At 48.0% G+C, this 22,970-nt stretch overlaps 1 protein-coding gene across 4 annotated transcripts in view; it reads right to left on the bottom strand.

The window, feature by feature from the left end:
• Window positions 1-1,950: 1,950 nt before the first annotated feature.
• SHISA6 (shisa family member 6) overlaps window positions 1,951-22,970 on the bottom strand; it is a 279,136-nt gene continuing 258,116 nt past the window's right edge. For 2 of the 4 annotated variants that reach the window (XM_003996297.6, XM_023244669.2), the window contains 3 exons: window positions 9,499-9,555; window positions 5,830-5,982; window positions 1,951-4,137 (listed from right to left, as the gene is read on the bottom strand). In XM_003996297.6, the coding sequence (XP_003996346.2) occupies window positions 3,590-4,137; window positions 5,830-5,982; window positions 9,499-9,555 (758 nt within the window). In that variant the 3' untranslated portion in view covers window positions 1,951-3,589. The remainder of the gene's footprint in view (window positions 4,138-5,829; window positions 5,983-9,498; window positions 9,556-22,970) is intronic. The other 2 variants (XM_023244668.2, XM_023244670.2) reach the window with 1 other exon arrangement.

Below are 22,970 nucleotides of genomic sequence, written 5' to 3'. Positions count from 1 at the left end.
GGGAGGTAGAGCCCTTGGCTGCATGGCCTGGAGAATCATCTTGTGGGGGCAGGAGGTGAAGGACAAACCAATGAGGCCAACAGAAGTCTTCAAGAATGTGTCATTCCTTGCTTGTTTTCACCGAGGGCTCTAAGTTTTGGAACTTAGAGGATAGCAGGATGGAGGTAAACACATTAGGGATGGAGGGAGGTAAATGGAGGAAGAGGGCAGGGCCAGGGAGTTGAGAGGAGGAAAAAACTGGAAATGGCATAGAAGACTGAGGTTAAAATAGGAGTTTCTGGGTGTGAGAGTGGAAAGAGGGGAGAAGTTTGAGCTAAGGGGAAAGTCTGGAACTTTCACCCAAGGCACTGGGGAGTCCCGAGGGTACAACTCCAGTCTGGGGGATCCAGGAATTCTTGGGAAAGCCTTTGTGACTTACGAACTTATGGAGCCACGAGTTAACTGGAAGAAGCAAGACGGGAAAGGCGGAAGGGCATGAAGGATGGCGAGAGCTTCACTGCCATCAAAGACCAAGGGGACCTGTGAGATCCTTCAGGGCAGGAGAGAGCCTACGCAGAGCCCCATCCATTCCCACCGGAGCAATGGAGACACACACAGAGACCACAACAAGCAGAAGGAAGTTGAGGGCTCTGAGCTGCCCTTGCTGGGAAAGAAGGGCTTTCACCACGGGGACGGATGGCCCTTCTATGCCTAGTGGTGCTAGTGGCCACCAGCCTGGTGGGGCTGGCAGTCAGGGTATCTATCTGGGTTCCAGCCCAGAACCTTCTCTTACCTGTTATGTGAGCTTGCCTGGTCATGTGGCTTTGCTTGTTCTGCAAACGTGGATGGGCAGTTGAATAAATGAGATGTTTCTGTATCCCAGTGGAGACATAATTTTATGGATTTTTAAATGAGGGACTGAATTGGAGCAAGTTTGTAGACTTCTCTCTTTCTCCTTCCTTCCTTCCTTCCTTCCTTCCTTCCTTCCTTCCTTCCTTCCTCCCTCCTGCCCTCCCTCCCTCCTTTCCTTTCTTCCTTCCTCCCTCCACTCCTTCCTTCTTTCTTTCTTTCCTTCCTCCCTTCCTTCCTGACCCAAGTGAGAAGCAGAAGAATAATTTAAATAAAGTAAGCGTTAGGTAGGATTTTCTGATCTGACTGACAGCAGAGGTTTTGAACCAGACAGCAATAAGGCTGGGATGAAAAATGCTTTGGAATCAACCTATCAAACAACCCCTGAGACAGACAGGCAGACAGACAGGGCAGGGGAGAAGCATCATGCTGACGGCTGCAGAACTCAGTGCCAAGATGCTTCTGACCCGGGATGAGATCAGGTTTCTGGTTCGGCGTGTGTATGTGTGCAGACACCTGGGGAGGGGATGTTCACCCTTTCCCCTCCGCACCAGCAGGCAGCCTTAGAGGGGAGGCTGGATTAGAGGACAGTGGGTTTAGGGGGACCAGCTGTGAGAGGTACACTCTCGTCTCTGGGAGTGCCCTACTGCTCCATTTAGATTGGCTTCCTCCCCCCAGCCCTCTTAGCCTTGCCTTCCGGAACAAACGCTCATAAAACCTTGGGGACCAGCCCCTTGAGAAGGTTTATGTGTTTGTAGGGGAGGAAAGCAGAGAGTGATCCCTGTCCTCACAGCCTCACAGTCTCAGTGATGCTCCCCCAGTGGGGAAGCTGAGAGCTGTGTTCACCACCTCCAGCCTTAATCCCCTCATGATGAGCCTTGAGGGGGAGACAAGAGCTTTGGAATTCTTGAAATAAGTAAAAGGACTCAGTCGATTGAGTTTTCGGTGGATCGTAGATGTGGTGAGATTAAAAATTCCAAGGGCTGACGCTGGGGGGGGGGGGTTCTTCCTGCCCGACCCCCATGTTAAAGGACCATACATGTTGTATGCAGAACCGGGGGAACCTAAAACCCCAGTTTAAGGTCATTGCTTTTGGAGTCTGAGTGTGGCGACAGTCGTATATTTTTGTATCATACCTTCACCTGCCAGTCTGGGGCTGATTCCCCGCGCCCCAGCCCAAGGAAGTGCCCTGGCCCTGAGAATGGGGGAGACCCTTCTCTCCCCCCAGGCTCTGGTCTTCGGGAGTTGGATGCTGCTTAGTTCACGGTTCACTCTCCAGGAGGCTGTTACACCCTGCCCACTGCCCACGTTGGAGGCAGAGAAGGGGCTGAGATGGGCTGGCAGGGGCCAGTCCCCCAATAGAGCTGAAGGCCTGGGTCCGCCCGGTGCCCGAGTGCCCCCTGCAGGGGAGGGGTGGGGAGCTGCCCAGTTAACCCCCAGACCCAGAGCCCTGGAGTAGCATTGTCTGCATTTGCCCATGGGTCTCTGTTGCTTTGATCCAGAAGAGGCACTGGTCTGAAGCAGCAACAGCCAGGAGAGAGAAATGGAAGGGCAGGGGGAGTGGGGAGGGGGCAGGGGGAGTGGGGAGGGGGCAGGGAGAAGGAGCACTGAACAGAGAAGGGGCCAAGCGGGTGGGCAGCGGTGGGGAGAGAGGGGTGGGCACGGTTCAAGGCCACTGCCTGGGGTCCTCCAACACTGGGGGCCAAGCCACCCTCTCTAGAGGCCTCTGCCTCAGCCTGCGCGGTGGGAGGCAGGCAGAGCCCGGGGCGATGGGGATGGCGGGCCCCTGAGGCCCCGGGGGCATCACAGTGGCTCTCCCCACCTTCTGCTCTCTGGCCACGGGCGGAGAGGCCTCTGGGGAGCAGAGCAAAGGAGGGGAAGGCAGGCCTGAGTGTCGGGCCATAGTTCAGACCTAGAGGCCTGGAGGAAGGGTGGACATAGGTTGATGGGGAGGATACCCCCCAAAGTCCCTGTACCCCATTGTGACTTTCCTCTGGGTGGGCTCCAGCAAAGCCCCAGAGAGCTCGGGGGCCACACGCCTAGAGCCCGAGGAGGGGGTCGGTGGGGGGCGGGGGCTGCAGGTGGGGCAACCAGCTAGAACTGGGTGGGGGGGGGGTTCCCCACAACGGGGGAGGCAGCTGAAGAAAGGGAACCCCTCCCTATCCCGGGGCTTGGGGGAGGGGTGCAGGGCAGGGGGAAGGGCCACTCGGTGGGGACCAGAGAGTTCCAGCAGGCAGAAGAGAACGTTATTGTGCTTATGGACACAGCAGCTCCCTGGTTCTGAGAGAGCAAGCAGACAGTTTGTAGGCACTAGAAGATTTCTGTGATGCGGTCGAAGGGAAATGAATGAGACCAAGTAGCCTATTTGGTCAGCCCGTTGACTGCACCTGCTGGCCAGTCCAAACCCGGGGGATGGGGGGCTTGGGACCAAGGTCAGGCCAGGGTCTCTCGGCCGACAGAACCTGCAGGGGGGACGGGACATGGGGCTGAAGGGAGTTAGTGGTGGGGGGGGGGCGGGAGGGGGAGGCGGGGCTGGGGCCTAGCCCCTCCCCTCACTCCCCTGGATGCTTCTGGAAGAGTGAGAGAGATCGCTCTAGATCCCAGGTGTGAGTGTGCCTGGCCAGGCCACCGCCGTGTCTCCCGGCGTATGGCTTTCTGGGCAGAGGCGGCGCGCCCCCACCTCCCGCAGAGGGGACAAGGCAGGGCGGCCACACGCGGCTAGGGGCTCCGCTCCCGGCCCCGCCCCGCCCCGCCCGGCCAGTCACACGGTCACTTCCGTCTTGCTGGCCGTGTAGCAGGTGTGGTGGCCCGGGATGTAGTGCAACTGCTCCACCGTGTTGTGTCTGCGGGAGGCGAAGGCCTGGCGCCTGGCGGCCGTCTGGCTCTGGCCCAGCGTGGCGTAGGAGTTATTGGAGGCACTGGGATGGGAGTGCATCTTGGTCATGCGGTAGCGGTCCAGCACGGGCGTGGACACAAAGACGTCCGTGTGCGAGAGGGCCCGCGACAGGGACTGCTCGGGGAAGGCCGTCCGCTCCGGGGACAGCAGCGGGTCCTGGGAGTGCAGGCGCTCCGTGGAGAGCAGCTGCTCGTCGGACAGGATGCGGTCATAGGGCAAGCCGAAGTCGTCGGGCAGGCCCCGCTCTGGGGACAGAACCCTGTCCTGTGACATGGCCCGGATGGGCCGGCGGGGCCGCTCCCGCGGTAAGGGCTTCTGGGACATCTGGATGACGTTGAGGGGGAGGGTGCCGCGGGCGGCCAGGTCAGGCAGATGCCGCCGCCTCATGTAATATTCGTCAGCCTCTTTGTCAGCTGGGGAGAGAGACAGAGAGAGAGAGAGAGAGAGAGAGAGAGAGGAGTCAGCTGGGGTGACAGTGTGACAGCACAGCCCAGACGGGTGGAGGAGTGCAAACCAGTCCCCAGGGTCTTGTTAGACGCAAGTTCTGGTTCAGACCTCCTGGCCCGGGCTGGACCCGAGAGTCTGCGTCTCCACCCGGCTCCCAGGCAATGCTGATGCCTCTGGTCTGGGACCACCTTGAGCCTCCAAGGGTGGACGGGCTCCCTCGAGGTCCCCAGGGGGCTCAAGGTACAGTTGATGGCACAGCCAAGCCCCTGAAATCCCGCTTCGACCACACCGTGGTCCTGAGAGAGACCGGGTCTTGCGGAAACCCCCGGGAGGCCGTTGTCGGCCTTCTGAGGAAGTTCAGAGCCTCTCTTACAGTGAAGACGAGACGCTCCCACCAAGAGGCACTCGTGAAAATGCTTAGCTGGTAACTTAGGAACGTAGTAACACCCCCCCTGCGGTGACAGCCAGCCCACAGGAAACCAGCACCCGCCCCCAGTCCCACACACGCCCAGAATCAAGCCTACACCCACGTCGCCTGTGCCCACAACATGGCCAAGGCAGTCCTATATTTGGACTTCGCTCAACGCTCCACCCGTTCCCTCCATCCGGGAGGCCCTCCCACGCTCACACTGACTGCTACACCCTTGAGTGTACCCAGGACACACGCGAGCCTGCTTTGGCCCGAATTTCAGGAACGAGGCGTCCTGCGGTTCTCTAAATCTCTGGCAGAATGTGGCAACGCTGACTGCTCCCGGGGTTTCCCAGAGAGTCACGGGTGGGTAGGTCCTGCCTCCCTCTTCCCCGCCGTTCATCGAGCCCTCGGATCATCGGGGACCCCGCTTCTAGCCGTAGAAGCTCACCACGGAGGTGGCTGATGTGGACCCACGGGATGGACTCCGTCAGGGCAGGTTACCCCAGAGCGTCAAGTAAAGACTCGTCCCCACAGCTGGGTGGTTATGAAAACAGACCCATGAGGGCATGGAGGCAGGAGGTCCAAGGGTCAGAAAGCTAGGAATGAAGACCTCTCCTCTTCTTGTTGGCCTCTCCATGTACCCTGTTGACATTGTAATGGGTCTTCATGGGTCTTAAGCCCATCCATGTTCAGGTCCCCCCCCAGACTCAAATGGCAGAGCTGGGACCACCGGAGGAACGGCGCTCCGCGAGGAAACGGGGTGTGTGCGTGGGAGACGGGAGGCTCGGGTTCTGAAGACAGCGTTGGCCGGGTTGGAGAGGGAGCTGGTTTCTGGGCCCTTCCAAAGCCGGGTCTCTGGGAAGGGTCTCACGCAAGGCTCTGGCCCCGGTAGCCTCCACTCTAAGGTAAGGTAGAGCATGAGGAAGCGCGGTTTGAAGGTGGCGGGTGCCGGGTGAGGCTGGGGGAAGGCTTTCTCTTGCGGTTCAACTCGTCCGTGGCGCTGCCTCCCACGGGAACGTGGGTCTGATGATTCCGTGGCCTCCACCCTATCTATGGGGACACGGATCCAGGCCATAGTGAACAGACACGAGGGGCTTCCCGAAGTCCGCTTTTCCCAGGCTACACCTTACTCTTTATTCTTGAAACTCCACACCCGTCCCCTCCGGTGTAGGGCAAGAGAGGGAAGGGCAGGAAGGTGTCGCAAAGGCCCTGGAGCAGACCCCAAACGCGAGGTAATGGTACTTACTTAGCCGCTTCAGGGATGAGTACCTGCTGGGGTGGGTCTTCACCGCAGACTCATAGGATGGGGGCAGGTGGGCCAAGTTCTGGAAGGAGCGGGAGAAGGAGAGGTCATAGGGCTCCGTGGCCGACGTCAGGATGTTGTTCATCCGTGGCTTTTCTGCAAAAGAAGGGGGTGGGGTGTGTCGCGTTGGCGAGGACGATGGGCCGGCAGGAGGGGAGGATCCGAGTTCTAGCTCTCACTCCCTATCCTGCTTTCCTGGCCCCCGTACTGGAACGTGGGTGGTGCTGGTGACTTGGTTTCCCCCATGCTCAGTTCCAGTTGCCTCGAAGGCTAGGGACAAGTGCTGTTTTAGCCGCCGCGGGCCGTGCGGGTGGCCTGTCCCTCTTTGAATGACAGACTCCTTCTCCTTGCGCACCGCTGTGCTTTCTGACGACAATGTAAGCCTGATGGAGCTGAGGGCGGGCCTAAAATTGTGTGAAAGTTCTGTCCTGTCCCTAACAGCTCTCAGGCCCGGGGAGGCGGGGGGAAAGATCTCCGTTGGAAATAGGTGGGGTGACGGTGGTCTCGTCCACGTACTCACAGGACGGGGTCCAGGACCCAGGCTCACTGAGACTCCATCCCACGCTGCCCATGACATTATTCCGTCCCTCAATGCCAGCCCTCAGGTCCCCCCTTCCGCCTCGGGCCTCCCCAAACCCCGCCCCTGACAGGCCACCTACGAAGCCACTCCCTCCTCCTCCAGTTCCTTCCCCCAAAGTTCTGGGGGCCACGTTAGGAAGAGCACAGGGGTTGGGGGGAGAGAGAAGATGCGGGTGTGGGGGAGGGGGGTGGTTGGGCAGGCAGGCAGGCATGTCTTGGTGCTTGACTGACTTTCTGAGCCTTAGCAAGAAATCAACAGTGGAAACAGTGGTGCCCTTCCCCGAAATGAGGTGGGCAGGTGGCTCTCTCATTGTCCCTCCATACTCTTTGGTTTGGGGCACCCAGAGAAGGGCCAGGCTGCGGCTCCCCACGCCTCTTGGCAGAGAGAGTGCCGAACTCCAGAAGTCAGGAATGCTATGAACTGGGGGACGAAGAGAAGAAGTGCCAGGCTTGGTCCAAGGGCAGCCTCACTACAGGGAACTCCCAGCTTCTCTATCCTTCCTGCCTTCACTGGTACCCCTAAACGCTGGGGGTGGAGCCAAGGGAGCCCAGCCAATGAGCTGGCATTCATGCCAGCTCGGTACATATGTGAGGGGGTGAGGGACGCTCTACGTCCCCGAGAGATCAGAACATGCTGTACAGAAAGAGCCTCCCTGGCATGGATCGGGACAGACGCCAGGAAGCGGGGTGGGCAGGAAGCTGGGAGCACTGCTCTCCGGAGCTGGGTGACAGCCACCAGTCCTTTGCTCCTACTGCTTCACATTCAGTGATGCCGGAGAAAGAAGGAGCTTCCCTCTGCCTGTTGGCATCATCCTGCCACCGAGGGCATTGCTCAGCTCACCCACTTCCAAATGCAACATTTCTGGGTGCTCCTACCCACCCCGCTCTGTCCTCCAATTCATGCTGCTGAGCCAAGGCCAGCTCTTCCTCGCCCTCGGCCTCCACCATGATCACCCCTGCCCCCTTGCTCAGCCTCTCTCTCCTATTGCAATGTCCTTCCTTACTCGTCCTGTGCCCAGATTGGCTCTTCGCTCAAGACTCTCCACTCCAGCCACGTCACGTCTTTTCAGCCCCCTGTGACATCTGGTCCTCAAGCCCCTGTTGCCGCTTTCCTAGACAATGCCACGCGTTTCCGTGTCTATGTGGTCTCTAATCATTTGACTTGATCTGCTCGTGGGGTTCTCCAAAGACTGGAATATCCTTAACAGTAGACACCTTGCTTTCCCATTTGGCTGATGACTTCACCGTGCTTGGCCCAAAATAAGGACCCAGTTAATGCTCTCTGGTTAATCAAGTCGACACAGTCCACCTTCCCTCTTAATAGTCTCGCCGCCAGCTCCTGGGGAGAGCGTAGCCCCCAACGAAGAGACGCGGAGGACACCCTGCCTCCCCCAGGCTGTGAGCGGCTCACGGGGCAGAGACCGGGTCTCGCCTACCCTCATGCCCCTGCAGCAGGTGGAAAAAGAAGAGAGGAAGAGGAGGGATGAATGGCTCCTTCTGCACCCAGGAGGCGTTGGCTCCTTCTGGAGCACAAGCCTTTCAGAATGTTCCTCGCTCGCCTTTTCAGGCTCCTCTTCCTGCTGCTGCCTCATCACCATGGGCATCCCACCCCCCCCCCCCACCCCAGGCTCTCTGCTTCTGCCTTCTGCTTTTCTCTTTCAGCCTTCTTGCACAGATTGCCCCCACTCGCAGGGCATCGGTCCCTGCCTCCAAAGCGTCGCTTACTTACATCTTCAGCTGTAACCTCCCTCCACGCTTCATGTCTGCATTTCTAGCTGCCTGCTGAATCCTTTTTCTTGAGTCTCCTCTGGTCTCTAGCTTTAGATGTCCAGATCCAAATTCACCATCAACGGCTTCCTCTCCTCCGCACACTGGCTTGCTTTCTTGACTCCTTAGATTGCCTTACTAAGAACCCCCATCCTTCTCAATGATCGCGGCTCACCATCTTTACTCACTGTTGACTCTCGTCAACCATATTCGCCCCGTCACTAAGTTTCCTCGATCCTTTCTCCAAAATATTTTATATCTGAGCCCTTCTTTCTTTTCCCACTGTCCACATCACCACTGGTAGCTGCCGCTTCCTCACTGATCTCTCCAATTTCTTTCAGTTTTGGTTTCCCCTGGTCCCTGCAACCTTAAACATCTTATTAAACTAGCTTTCATCACATATTTCCACTAGGAGCCCAGCACTAGAGGGGGACATCAAAATAGTCCACTTCTGTCTTCCTAATTATAATGCTCAACACCTCAATGCAGAAGCAGAGCACAGTCTCACAAGAGGGTTGTCAGTCTCTCTGCCAAGTGAGCCACATAATTTATCTTTGTTTTGAGTTTCTCTCTCACTAAACTTTAATGATGTTTTCACTCCTTCAGAGCAAGGACAGCAAAATGACTGATGGTTCATAATTTCCATGGCTGTCTTATGTTCTACCAAGTTTGGAGCGGGTACCAAAAATAGTTTTACTCTGCAGTGCTAGGTGTTGAGTTGTGATCAGGAGGATGTTATAAGAAGGGCACGTGGGTTTTGTAAACCTCTGGCGCTATGCCCACCCTCCTGTGCTCTCCAACCTTCACCTTCTTCCCCTGTCAGGAGGCTAACGCTCGGGTCACCCGGGTTGGTTTTGAGTGTGTTATCAAATCTTAAGTGGTTTGGGGAGGACTGGTGGAGTTTATGCCAAGTTGCATGCCATTAGTCAATGGTACCACATGTAGACTTGGGCAAAGGAGCGTGCTCGCTCTTTGCTCTGGACATATGGAATTCATGACTCCAAGAAGTGATCTAGCGTGCACACGAGAATGGGTTAGGAAAGGATCTCCCTCCTTCCCTTCCGCGGCAGAAGATCACTCTGGGTTCTGAGACAGAACACTGGGAGACAATGGTCTAAGAGTGGGACTGAGCCACTGTGGGCTCCTTACACCTCCTGAGCTCCAGCGAGTCATGACCATATGTCTGATGCCTGACGGGAATCAGGAGTCAAGATGGAGCCCCTGGGGACGGGGACGGAACACGGAATGCTCACAGCCGTCTCTCACCATGTGTAGGGGTCTGGGTAGCACTGCTTAAAATCGGATGGTTATACTGACGATCACCTGGAAATCATAGAAAAGAGATTTTTAAAGAAGAGTTCAGGCATTCCATTGTCTCTCCCACATAGCGGCGCCTCTCTTGACGTCTAATGTGCTTCTCTGAGCCAAAGGAAGCCCCCCTTACAGGCCTGGGCCCTCTAATGCCCTGGAAATATGAAGGGCAGAAGGCAGTGTATTAGGTGCAAAGAGCCTTCCTCTGCTGTTTGTGTCCCTCTCCTCCTGCATCAGGGCTTCCTCTGTCACCATGGAGACCCACCCACATCTGTGGATCTGGCTGACCGCAACAGGGGTTTGTTGGGGTGGAGGTGGGTGGAAGAGAAGGCACTTGACAAGTATACATATATGGGGTGGGGGACTGGCCAGGGGAAGTAGACCTTTTTGGGGGGAGGGGGATTGTAGGGCATCGTTAGCCAGGAAGGGGATGCCCTAACTTAAGGTGGTTGCACCTTTATGGGGCTTTGATTTGTCTTGAGTCTTTATACACGGGTGCCTGGGTGCATCCTGAGATGGGGCAAGCTGACGGGAACTGTCAGCTTGGGATCAGGAACCCTGCGTTCTAGGCTCTGTCCTGCCTAGAAATGACACAGCCCAACATTTCAAAAGTCCACATCAATTGAGCAAGTCACAAAGTTAATGGAGTCACAGTTGCCAAAGCCCAGAGTTCAAGGCAATCTAAGGTCTTCTTAGACCCAATGACAGTGTGGTTTTGCCATGAAAACACACTTCATCCCTGTGTTATTGCTTCAACTCAACATTGTATTTTTGCATCTAATTTTAACTAAAGCAAGGGGGAAAGGGGGCACATAGCCTTTGCTCTAGTTTATCTAAACCATGGATTACAGCCATGCCATCCTCTTGGGGCTAGAAGATCTGTGTCTGTTTCCTTCTATCTTGCTATTGGAACCATCTTTTCTACTGTTGGCATCATAGTCTTTGGTTGCTCACTATAAAGCATTCTCACCAGATAGCTTTTCCTCTTGTATTCTCAACATACTAGTGTTTCATGAAGGCTCTACCTTCTTACCCAGACTGATAGTTCTCAAATTTACACCTCTCATTCGAGGTCTGTCTGGTGTGGAGGGTTCGATTTTAAATTGCTTGTGGACATGGCCTTGAAATTCCTGCCCTTAGCCCAAACCATGATGTCCCAAAGTTAGCTCATCATCTCATTGCTTTATCCTCCCATGGTCAAGTTTCTGTCTGTCCATGACACTAATGTTCCATGGGCTTGAATGTAAAACTCCAGTCATGGTCCACCATTTCCCTCCCTTCATCCTCCATAACCGGTGAGTTCCCCAAATCCTGTTCTTACAGTCACCCCGTAAATCCAGGCCTATAATATATCTTTTTGTCCAGATTTCTCTTAGCTCTAGTCTCTGGCCATTTCCAAGACAAATCATCCTGGGTACTCCTACTAGACAAAATTTCCCATATGAGTGGAATCATGACATTTTTCCTTTGGTTCAGTCCAGACTCTTTAAATAGTCATGGACAACTATCCAGTGGGGGTGTGGGTTTGGGCAACAAGCCAGACTTTCTCACATAAAGATATTCTTCCCTCCCAAGACAGAATATTAAGTTATATCCAGGGGAAAAAAAACCATTTGCAAAAGGTTGAATCAATTTCACACTGGATGTGGATTTAAGCAAGAGGAGAGAATCCAGGAAGGGAGATAATGGATAGATTTTTTTTCCTTTTTTTTTTTTGCTTGTCCTCCAGAGGCAAGCAAAAAAAAAGTTTCATTGCTTTATGGTTTTTTTGGGGTTTTTTTGGTATATTTGCTTTTAGGCAGTATGGCAACCTCAAAGAGACAGCTACAAAAAAATGGAAGAACCCAGGTAGAATGCTAGACAGTGGCAGTTACAGAGAAACACTCTTAATCTTACATCTCAGAGTTTAGGTAGCACTGAGGAAAGGGGATCGATTCAGGTTCAGTTAACAATTCCTGGTCACCAATTTTGCTCTGCACTCTGTGCTAAAGATGGTCGCATATATTCTTAAAATACTAATCTTCATAATGATTTTGATTGGAATATATATTATTGGCCTACCAATTTCCAGACTCTGTCAAAAACTCCTTAAACATCTCGTTCGAAGCAGTCCCTGTGTTTCTTTACAGATGAGTTTGCAAGCAGGATAAATGTCTTGAATTTAGATATTTTGTTTACAAGATCAACGTGTTTCCTTTTGTTTGAATCTCACTTCAAATGTTTTGCTGACACTCAATTTTTTCCTACATTGGCATCAAGAAAAGACATTTAAAGTATGAAGACGAAAATTAAAACTGTCTTAAAGTAACCATCATGGCACTTTGTTATATTTCCTTTTGTTTCTCTGCCCCCTTTAAATTACTGTGTGTGTTTACACACACACACACACACACACACACACACACACACACACAAATATTATAAGGAATTACCTTGTGCATTTTTCATTTTGGGGAGAATAGGATTTCGACTCTTAAAATGGAGAAAAATACAATGATTTGATCCTCAAATTTGTGCAAAACAACAAGTGTGTGAGGTTATTCATTGTGGCATCTTTATAGTAGCAAAGAAAAGGAAGAAACCTAACTGCTCATATGCATATGTACTTAGACACATACAGATAAATATGGATAGTTTCCACATACGTTAGCTTGCTATACACACTACTTTTAATCTGTTTCCTTGATACTTAATGGACAATATGCTTGAATATATTTTCTTTTTTTAAGATTTTTTTGACTTTATTTTATTTTATTTTTTAATTTTATTTTTTAATGTTTATTTATTTTTGAGACAGAGACAGAACGTGAGCAGGGGAGGGGCAGAGAGAGAGAGACACACAATCTGAAACAGGGCTCCAAACTGTCAGCACAGAGCCTAACACGGGGCTCAAACTCACAAACCATGAGATCATGACCTGAGCTGAAGTTGGATGCTTAACCAACTGAGCCACCCAGCCACCCCTTAAGGTTTTGTGTTTAAGTAATCTCTACACACAAAATGGTGCTCGAATTCTCAACCCCGAGATCAAAAGTCACAGGCTCCACCAACTGAGCCAGCCAGGTGCCCCTTGAATATATTTTCAGGTTTTGAAATATTCCTCAAAATATTTCATATGGTTTCACAGTAGTAATTCTATAGAATACAGTATATGTCTGTCTATAGTTTGTTTAATATGTTTATTTAACAGATATGGTTAAGCATTCCCCTGTTATTGTATATTTAGATTGTTTAAAAGTTCAATAACGTTCCAGCAAGCAACCTCGAACACTGGTCTTCAATCATGTCTTATTTCCTTAGGCGAATAATAAAAAGCAGTCTTTCTAGGTCAACATACTGCCAACTGCCTGGCCACGTGATAAAGTGGACTGATAGATTTCCTCATACGGAGCCATTTGTCTCTTCCTGGGAATTTCCTTATTTGATTGTGGCAGTATTCTTCCATTACAACACTGGATTCCACTGGCATATATTTTATTCAATTCCTATATATTCACAAAGAGAGTCTATCTTTTTTTGTGCTAATATATCAAATGTGTTCATCAAGATAAATGATTTTGTAAAAGCTGGATGAATAGCATCCCACTTTTCTGTGTGCCCTGAAACTATTAATATAGCACATGAGCTACCTCTTCTTAGGAAGTTTGAAGGAATGCAGTAATAGAAATTTCCGGTGTCTCTGGGGAGCTTTTCTGTTATGACCATAGCACGAGGTTGACTCACCATGTCGTTGACTGCACAACAACAAATTTGGTAGATGGACGTTGGTTATAATCACCAGCTTAGAATTAGGGAAACTGAGGTTTGGAGAGGTTGAATAATTGGCTTAACAGGTGAAGTCTGGGATGTAACATGCCCAGGTGAGTTAGCATGTTAACCATTATGCACGCTGCTTCTCACAGTCGGCAACATTTTCCTTACGTATTAGTTCAGTTTTCTAACTCTAAATTTAACTTGTAATTCCTATTTTTCTTAAACATACCCATTAGACATTTTTAACTCTATTAGCTTAACACTATACCATTCCTCAAAAAAAAAAGTCATCCATCTATTTATGAAATCCCAACCCTCTTTTTACTCTTAATTTTCTGTGCTAATGTTTTCTAGATCAGCCATTTCTTCTTCTTCTTCTTCTTCTTCTTCTTCTTCTTCTTCTTCTTCTTCTCTTTCCAATAACTACCCCTTATACATATCAATTCTTTTTTTTTTGTCTTCAAATCATTATTTTATGCTTTTGGATTTGTTCGTCTCTGCCTCTTAATTTTCTTTGGTTTGTTTGGTTTTGCTTTTGCTTTCTCACTTCTGGGCTCAAATCTTTAGTCCATTTACGTTTCCTCTTTTCTGCTAATAATCTGAGGTCTTTCACACCAATTTAGTCTCTGGCACCTTCTTGTGAGTGTCAATACACAGTGTTCTTACGGTTGCAACATCCTAAATGATCCGTAATTGCAACCCTGGTTTTCCCTCTGACCCAAGAATTATTTTTTTTATGTTTATTTATTTATTTTTATTTTTTTAACGTTTTTTTAAATTTATTTTTGAGACAGAGAGAGACAGAGCATGAACGGGGGAGGGGCAGAGAAAGCGGAGACACAGAATCGGAAGCAGGCTCCAGGCTCTGAGCCATTAGCCCAGAGCCCAACAAGGGGCTCGAACCCACGGACCGCGAGATCGTGACCTGAGCGGAAGTCGGACACTTAACCAACTGAGCCACCCAGGTGCTCCTGTTTATTTATTTTTGAAGGAGAGAGAGACAGAGTGTGAATGGGGGAAGGGCAGAGAGAGAGGGAGACACAGAATCCGAAGCAGGCACCAGGCTCTGAGCTGCATAGAGCCTAACGCGGGGCTTGAGCCCATAACCACGAGATCATGACCTGAGCCGAAGTCGGATGCTTAACTGACTGAGCCACCCAGGCGCCCCAAGAATTCTTTAGTAGAGTAGGGTTTAGTAGAGTTGTTACATTTCAAAGTGTTCAGGTGTGTTGGTTTGCGCTTTGGCTGTTAATTTTCTGTCTTACTGTATTGTGGTCAGAGAACATGGCCTGTACACTTTCTGCTTTGGGGAATTTATTGAGATTTCCTTTGTGGGCTACTACAAGATTGATTTTGATAAATGTTTCATGAGTACTTAGAGAAGAGGTATATTTTCTTTTTGGAGAGTACAAAATTGACATAGATCTATTAAATCAGACCCATGAAATACATTATTCAGTTCTGTCCTATCCAAGTTCCTTCACTGCCTATTTATTCCGTCAAGGACTGAGGGACGTGTATTAAGGTCTCCCACTAATTTGTTCCTGTCATTTTCTCTTGGTATTTGTTATAGAATTGGCTTTCTGTATTTCGTAGCTACATTATTCAGCACAAAAAGGCTCATGGTGCTCATGTCTTCTTTGCAGCCGTCCTCTTTATCAACACCAAATAACCCTTTCTGTCCTATTTAATGCTTTTTTTTGGTCTTTAAGTCCTCTTGATCTGGTATTTATATTGCCAACCCAGCTTTCCTTTTGTTTGCATTTGCCTGATAAACTTTGCCTACCCTTTTACATCTAACCTTTCTGTGTCATGTTGTTTTATGCTCTGTCTCTTGACAGAGAGCATGGTTTTTAAAAAAGAAAATCTACCTTCTGTGCTCTGGCATTTTCTGGGTTGCCTCGATCGCTAGAAGCAAGTCTTCCCACTCAGAAAGCTGTGCTCCCTTCTATTGTGCTCCCCTCCCCCACCACCTCCTGGCTCTAGTTGTATGTAACATGATCCTACTCTCCTTCTCTCAGCCCAGACTCTAGGTCATGGTTGATTTGACCAGGTGTGAATACCTGACTCAGCCTGGGCCCAGTAGAGCTCCTTTTCCAGAAATTAGGAATCATTATAAGAGAGGTTTGGTCTCTCTGCATGGTTGGGCCCATGGCATGTAAACTATGTCGCTACGGGCAGTCTTGTAGATTTGGAAGGGAGTCAGCCTTTAGAGACTATGGCACATTATAGTTTACAAAAACAACCATACTTATAGTTCTAGTCCCGCATGCTCTCCCAAAACATTACAGGGAATATCTTCTCCATCTCCTTGAAACTGGAGGGACTTTTGACTGCCTCGGTGAACATTTTGCCAACAGAAAGAATACTGTATAACTTCCACATTTGCTAGGTTGCAGACGTTCATATGGCTTTCAGCTGGCTCTCTTGAAGCACACTCAACCTTGGATCCCAGCCGCCATGCTGTAAGGAAGTCCAGGCCACCTGCAAAGGCTATAAGGCTACAGGTACGGGTTGGCAGCTCCAGCTAAGATATCTGTCAACAACCAACATCAACTGGCAGACATGTGAGTGAGGAAGACTTCAGATGATCCCAGCCCCCCAGCCTTCCAGCTGCCCAAGCTGAAACAGGCAGAGCAGAGACAAGCTATACCCACGGAGCCCTGCCCCGATAGCAGATTGATAAGCAAAATGAATGTTGCCTTTATTGTATTATTTTCCATGGTGAAAAAAAATTTTTTTTCATTGTAGGTTCACATATAACTCAAAGAAAGAATAGAGTTATCTTGTGTACCCTTTAGCCAGCTCCCCCAGTTAGGTAACACTTTACAAAACTACAGACTATATCATAACCAGAATATTGACATTAATGCAGTCAAAGTATAGAACATATCCACTGCTAGTTGGATTCTTCCTGTGCCCCTTTTATAGCCACACCCATTTCCTTCCTGCACCCACTCCCTCATTAACCTCTGGCCACCATTAGCCTGTCCATCATTTCTATACTTTTACGATCTCAAGAATGTTATGCAAGTGGAATCATACAGTATGTAACCTCTTTGGATTGGATTCTTTCATCAAGCATAATTCACTGGAGATGCACCAGGTTGTTGCATGTATCAATAGTTAATTACTTTTTATTGCCGAGCAGTAAATATTCCATGATCTAAGTGTAACACAATCTATTCATTTTTTGGAAGGACAGCTGGCCTGTTCTCAGTTTTGTGATATTCTGATTTACAGCCGCTATAAACATTCATGTGCAGGTTTTTGTGTGTCAACGTGTCTTCATTTTCTAGGATAAATGCTTAGGATTTTGCTCCTAAGCATTGGATTATGTGATTGTTATATGTGTAATCTTTTAAGGAATCTGCCAAACTGTCTTCCGGAGTGGCTGTACCATTTTACATTCCCACCAGCAACGAATGAGTCATCCAGTTTCTCCACATCTTCGTGAGCATTTGGTGTTGTCATTATTTTTTATTTTAGACATTTTTAGTTAGCTCTGGTAGTTATGTAGTAATATCTCACTGTGGCTATAATTTGCATTTCCCTAATGGCTAATGATGTTAAACATCTTTTCATGTACTTATTTTTCATCTGTATATCTTCTTCAGTGAAATGTCTCTTGATTACTTTTGCCCACTTCCGAATCAGATTGTTTGCATTTTTCCTATTAAATGTCGAGAGTTCTTTTTATAGCCTAGATAATAGTTACTTGTAAGATATATGGTTTCTAAATATTCCCTCCCAGACTGTAGCTTGCCTTCTCATCCTTTTGACAGAGTCTTTTGCGGAACAAAATTTTTAATTTTGATGAAGCCCAATTTATCAATTTTTTTCTTTTCTTTTAAATATTTACTTATTTTGGGGAGAGCACAAGCGGGGGAGAGGATCAGAGAGGGGGACAGAGGACCTAAAGCAGGCTCTGAGCTGACAGGCTGACAGCAGAGAGCGTGATGTTGGGCTTGAACTCACGAACCACAAGATCATGACCTGAGCTGAAGTCAGATACTCAACCAACTGAACCACCCGGGTGCCCTTCAATTTTTTATTTTATAGATTGTGCTTTTGGTGTCAAATCTAAAACTCTTTTCCAAGCCCTAGGTCCTGAAGATTTTCAATTTTCTTCTTTTTCCCCTTAGATGTTTTATGTCTTATATTTAAGTCCATAGTCCATTTTAAGATAATTTTTATACAAAGTATGAGACTTAGGTTTAAGTTGAGGATTTTTGTTTTATTTTTCTTCTTTCCTTTCTCTCTCTCTTTCTTTATTTTTTTCTTTCTTTCTTTTCTGCTTACTCATGTCCAGTTACTTTAGCATCATTTCTTGAAAAGGCTTTCTTTCCTCTATTAAAATGATTTTATGTATTTGTGGAAAAAAAAAACCAGTTGGATATATTTGTTTGAAGCTATTTCTGAGGTTTCTCTTCTGTTCCATTGATCTACATGTCCTTTCTCTGCCAATACTAAAAAAAATTTTTTCGGGAACAGTCTTTTTTTTTTTTTTATTGAAGCATAGTTGAACATAATGTTACATTAATTTCAGGTGTACGACATAGTAATTTGACATTACTATATATTGTACTGTGCTCACTGTAAGTGTAGCTGTCATCTCTCACCACATAACACTACTACAATACCATTGACTATATTCCCTATGAATACAGTCTTTTTTTAAAAAAATTTAATGTTTACTTCTGAGAGAGAGAGAAAAAGACAGAGCGTGAGTTGGGGGGGGGCAGAGAAAAAGGGAGACATAGAATCTGAAGCAGGTTCCAGGCTCTGAGCCATCAGCACAGAGCCCGATTCAGGGCTTGAACTCACGAACCTCTAGATCATGACCTGAGCTGAAGTCGGACGCTTCACCGACTGAACCACCCAGGCGCCCCTACCAACGGTCTTGATCAATGTAGCTATCTATTTCTTGAAATGGAGTAGACTGATCCCTCCCAGTTTATTTTTCCTTTTAAAAATTATTTTTTACCTTCCCATACAAATTTTATAATAATATAGGCTATACCTACAAAGACTCTTGTGAAGATGTTGATAGGAGTTTTGTTAAGTCTGTATATTATTTTGGGAGAACTCCTATGCTTACTCTATTGCGTCTTTCAATCCATGAACATGGCATGTCTATTTAAATTCCTTTGACAACTTTACTATATTTTAAAAGTTATTTTCTTAGGGATTGCTCTGGGGATTACAATATGCACCTTCATTTATTACAATCTTCAGAACTAACTTACTTCGGTAGCATATGGAAACTTTGCCCCAATATTGTTCCAATGAACCTCCCTCCATTATACTGTTGTTGTCATATATATTATATCTATCTATCTATCTATCATCTATCCATCCATCCATTTATCTATCTATCCACCTATGTATCCACCTATCTATTCACCTATCTGTCCATTTATCTATCTATCTATCTATCTATCTATCATCTATTCATCCATCCATTTATCTATCTATTCATCTATCTGTCCATTTATTTATCTATCATCTATCTATCCATACATTTATCTATCTATCCATCCATCTATCTATCTATCTATCTATCTATCTAGCTATCTATTCATCTATCCATCTATCTATCCATGTATCTATTTATCCAACTGTCCATTTATCTATCTATCTATCTATCTATCTATCATCTATCCATCCATCCATTTATCTATCTATCTATTCATCTATCTGTCCATTTATCTATCTATCATCTATCTATCCATACATTAATCTATCTATCTATCTATCTATCTATCTATTCATCTATCCATTTATCTATCTATCTATCTATCTATCTATCTATCCATTCTATCTATGTATCTATTCATCCAACTGTCCATTTATCTATCTATCTATCTATCTATCTATCATCTATCTATCCATACATTTATCTATCTATCCACCTATCTATGTATCTATTCATCTATCCATTTATCTATCTATCTATCATCTATCTATCTATCTATTCAGTGGTCTGAAAATTGACCAAAAAGCATACAACAACCTTATAAGCACTCATGCTTAAGAAACTGCCGATAGGTAGGGACAGTGAGAGTTTCTGACATTCTTCCTTATGTATATATACATACATCATATGCCATGATCAGCATTAAAATTATTGATGCATAAAATTTTATGTCTTTTTAAAAAGTTAGAGAGGACGTGAGAAAAAATACAGAAATTCTCAAATTAATCACGTATTCATCATTTCTGGTGTTTTCATTTCTTCCTGTGAATTTGAATTAGTGTCTGGTGTACATTTTTCTGTTTTCAGCCTGTGAAATTTCTTTAGTTTTTCTTGTCAGTCTGGACTGCTATCAGTCTTTGTTTACCTGAGAATGTCTTTATTGCACCTTTACTAAACCGAAGGTTAATTTTGCTGGGGCACCTGGGTGGCTCAGCGGGTTAAGCGTCTGACTCTTGGTTTCAGCTCAGGTCATGATCTCGCGGCCTCGTGGGTTTGAGCCCCGCATTGGGCTCTGTGCTGATGGGGTGGAGCCTGCTTGGACTCTCTCTCTCCCTCTCTCTCTGACCTTCCCCTATTTTTGCACTGTCTTTGTCTCTCTCAAAATAAACAAATAAACTTGAAAAAAAAAAGAAGGTTAATTTTGCTATTACAGAATTCTTGGCTGACAGGTGTCTTTAGCACTTTGAATGGGTCTTCCTGACCATGACCGGTTTGCATTGCCCCAGATGAGAAGTGACACATCCATCGCATTGGTTTTCCTCTGTATGTGCTGAGAGGGCAGGCTTGTCATCTGACACAGTAGCACAGCTATCAAGGCTGACAGCCTGCCCCATCGGGGCAGAACCTCTATGCTAACTGATCTGGGGGAAGGCTAGGAGAAGCCCCAAGCATGTCATCAATTCTCCACTCCGACTTTAAATGCAGCAGCTTTCTTTTTTTTTTTTTAAATAAGAAATTTATTGTCAAATTGGTTTCCATACAGCACCCAGTGCTCATCCCAACAGGTGCCCTCCTCAATGCCCATCTCCCACCCTCCCCTCCCTCCCACCCCCCGTCAACCCTCAGTTTGTTCTCAGTTTTTAAGAGTCTCTTATGTTTTGGTTCCCTCCCTCTCTAACCTCTTTGTTTTTCTTCCCTTCCCCCATGGACTTCTGTTAAGTTTCTCAGGATCCACATAAGAGTGAAAACATATGGCATCTGTCTTTCTCTGTATGACTTATTTCACTTAGCATGACACTCTCCAGTTCCATGCACGTTGCTACCAAAGGCCATATTTCATTCCTTCTCATTGCCAAGTAGTATTCCATTGTGTATATAAACCACAATTTCTTTATCCATTCATCAGTTGATGGACATTTCAAGCCTAAATGCTTCTCAGATGTTGCAAGCTTTTTGATGAATTGTCCAGAATACCGAAGTGACTATTTTGATCAATTTCGTCCAGCTTTGCAGTTACTTTATGGGGACCAGATTTGCTAACCTTCTCACTGGACCCTGGCCAGCTTCACCCAGGTACCCTCCCCAGTTCCCTGTTTCTCCACCAGGCTGGGGGAGTCTCCCAGGTAGCCTGGAGATCTCAGTGACAGTCAAAGAGATGCTGGGGGGGGGGGGAGATCAGGAAGAAAGAGTGTCTGGCTGGATCCTTAGTCTCGGGGGAGCTTAAAGGTGTTTTCAAGCCTTTTGGTATCAGTAAATCCCCGGTGCATTTTGGGCCAAACATTTTGCATCCACGGAGAATGAGATCTGTGTCCAGATTTCATACTCACTCGCACATGTTAACAGAGTATCGGCTGGGAAAAGTCATTTGGAATAGAAGACACTTCCTAGGATCACCTAATAGGCTCCAAAATGTCTTTACCCTGGGACAAAGGGAATTACTTGCTGCTATAAATGGACATATTTTCAGAAACAAAGAGAAAGGTTCCACATGGGGCTCTTTGCCAGCCTTGCCTTAAGTGCCAGCTCAAAGGCTCCCTCTACATCCTCTGGGCAGGGAGGGGGCAACAATGATTGTCCGTAAAGACCACCTTGTGTTCACATCAAAGCAGGCACTCAAGGGTATACCTCTAGAACAGTGTTTCCGAAACCGGCTCCAGGAAATCTTGTGGACTCTTTGGAGGTACCTCAAGGCCGCTGTTTAAGAATAGAGTCTAGCGGGTGGTGTTTTAACACTGCTCACCCCCTCCCCCTCCCCCCTCCCCCCTCCCCTCCCCCCAACCCATGCCTCACCCAGAGCAACTTGGTTCCCATCTGTTTTCCATATTGGCCTTCTACCTAAGATTTCATTTGAGGAAACAGTTTCCCGTGTTTATATGTTTAAAACCGACCGATCGCTCTTTCATTTTACAGGGGTGAAAAAGAGGCCCAGCAAAGCGAAGTGGCCTGCCCAACATCACGAAGTTGGTGGCAGAGAAGGGACTAGGTCTTAGGCTGTGTTTTTTCATGGCACATCGTTATCTGAAAGCTTGTGTGTTATTTACAAAGTCTCTTGTGTTTTCCAGGGGGGGGTTCCAAGGAGCTGTGAATTTTCTGGTGCCTCTGCTCCTCTCTACACTAGCTGCACTTAGCCTTCAGTGTATATCTGGCTTCCCTGAAATGCTTCCTCTGAATGCTGGGGGTGGGGAGAGAGTGGAGAGTGACTCTGGACCAAAGAACCTTTGGGGGTCTACATACTGTATCTTTCTTTCCTCTTGGATATTCACCAGGCATGTGAAAGGGGGATGAGAAGTCAAGTTAAGTGACATGGAGAATTTCTCCTAACACAGTTAGGGTGCAGACAGGAAACAGACACACATCCAACTGGGTACGTTAGGGGGACTTTAATAAAGGGACTATTGTCAAAGGTGTGAGCAGAATGTAGGGAGCCCATAAGGAACAGTGCGGTGCCCAGGGACTAGTGAGAGCGGGGCGGCTTTATTCAAACTGGGCCTGGGTGTTGAAAGAAGGAAGTGGCTTCTGGAACCCAAAAGGGGAGGGAGCTGTGTGGACAGGGCTCCCTGCTCTTTGGTGGAGGGCTACAGCCAGGCTCCTGTGAGTGTACCACGAGGTAGCCTAGGAAATAGGCATCCCATTCCTTTCTCTTTCCAGGATTCCCCATTTACCAGAGCCAACTATCGTCCATGGAGCAATCCGCAAAGGTTAGCGCACCCAGGAGACTGAGTAGGGTGGGGAGTCGAGCGGAGAAACGGAAAACTGCCCTGTGCAGACTTATTATCTCACTCTGACAAATGCTAACTGTGGTTCATTCCGAAGGTGGCCTATGGGAGTTTGGGCAGATGGTGTTCTAGGTAATGGATGGAGTCTTGGGATGGGTGGGCAGGTAGGCGTGGACGAGGAAGGGAGAAAGGCAGAAGTTGTGATGTACAAAGACTAGGAAGGCTAATGGTCCCCAGATTTTGCCTGGAGCTCCTCTCCACGGTGACATGCATAAAGTCAGCTGGACCTGGCGTCCTGTCTCTCCCTGGACTTATCAACGGATCACATCTCCACTCCCTCAATTACCTGTCTCCCCCTCCCCCTCTCCCTTCAAGGAGTCCTGGGCCTTGGCAGAGTCCAACCTCCTGATGGATTGAGCTGGATAACATAACAATTAATTAGCGCTCAGGACTCATCGATCAATGCGCTGACACATCTATAGAGTGACGAAACAATTTCCATTTGAGCGCCAAGGCTGCTTGAAGGGAGCAGAAAAGCA

The sequence above is a fragment of the Felis catus genome, chromosome E1 (assembly GCF_018350175.1).
Source record: "Felis catus isolate Fca126 chromosome E1, F.catus_Fca126_mat1.0, whole genome shotgun sequence".
Classification (NCBI taxonomy): domain Eukaryota; kingdom Metazoa; phylum Chordata; class Mammalia; order Carnivora; family Felidae; genus Felis; species Felis catus.
Note: the sequence above shows the minus strand (reverse complement) of the source record. Positions and strands in the feature narration are given on the sequence as shown.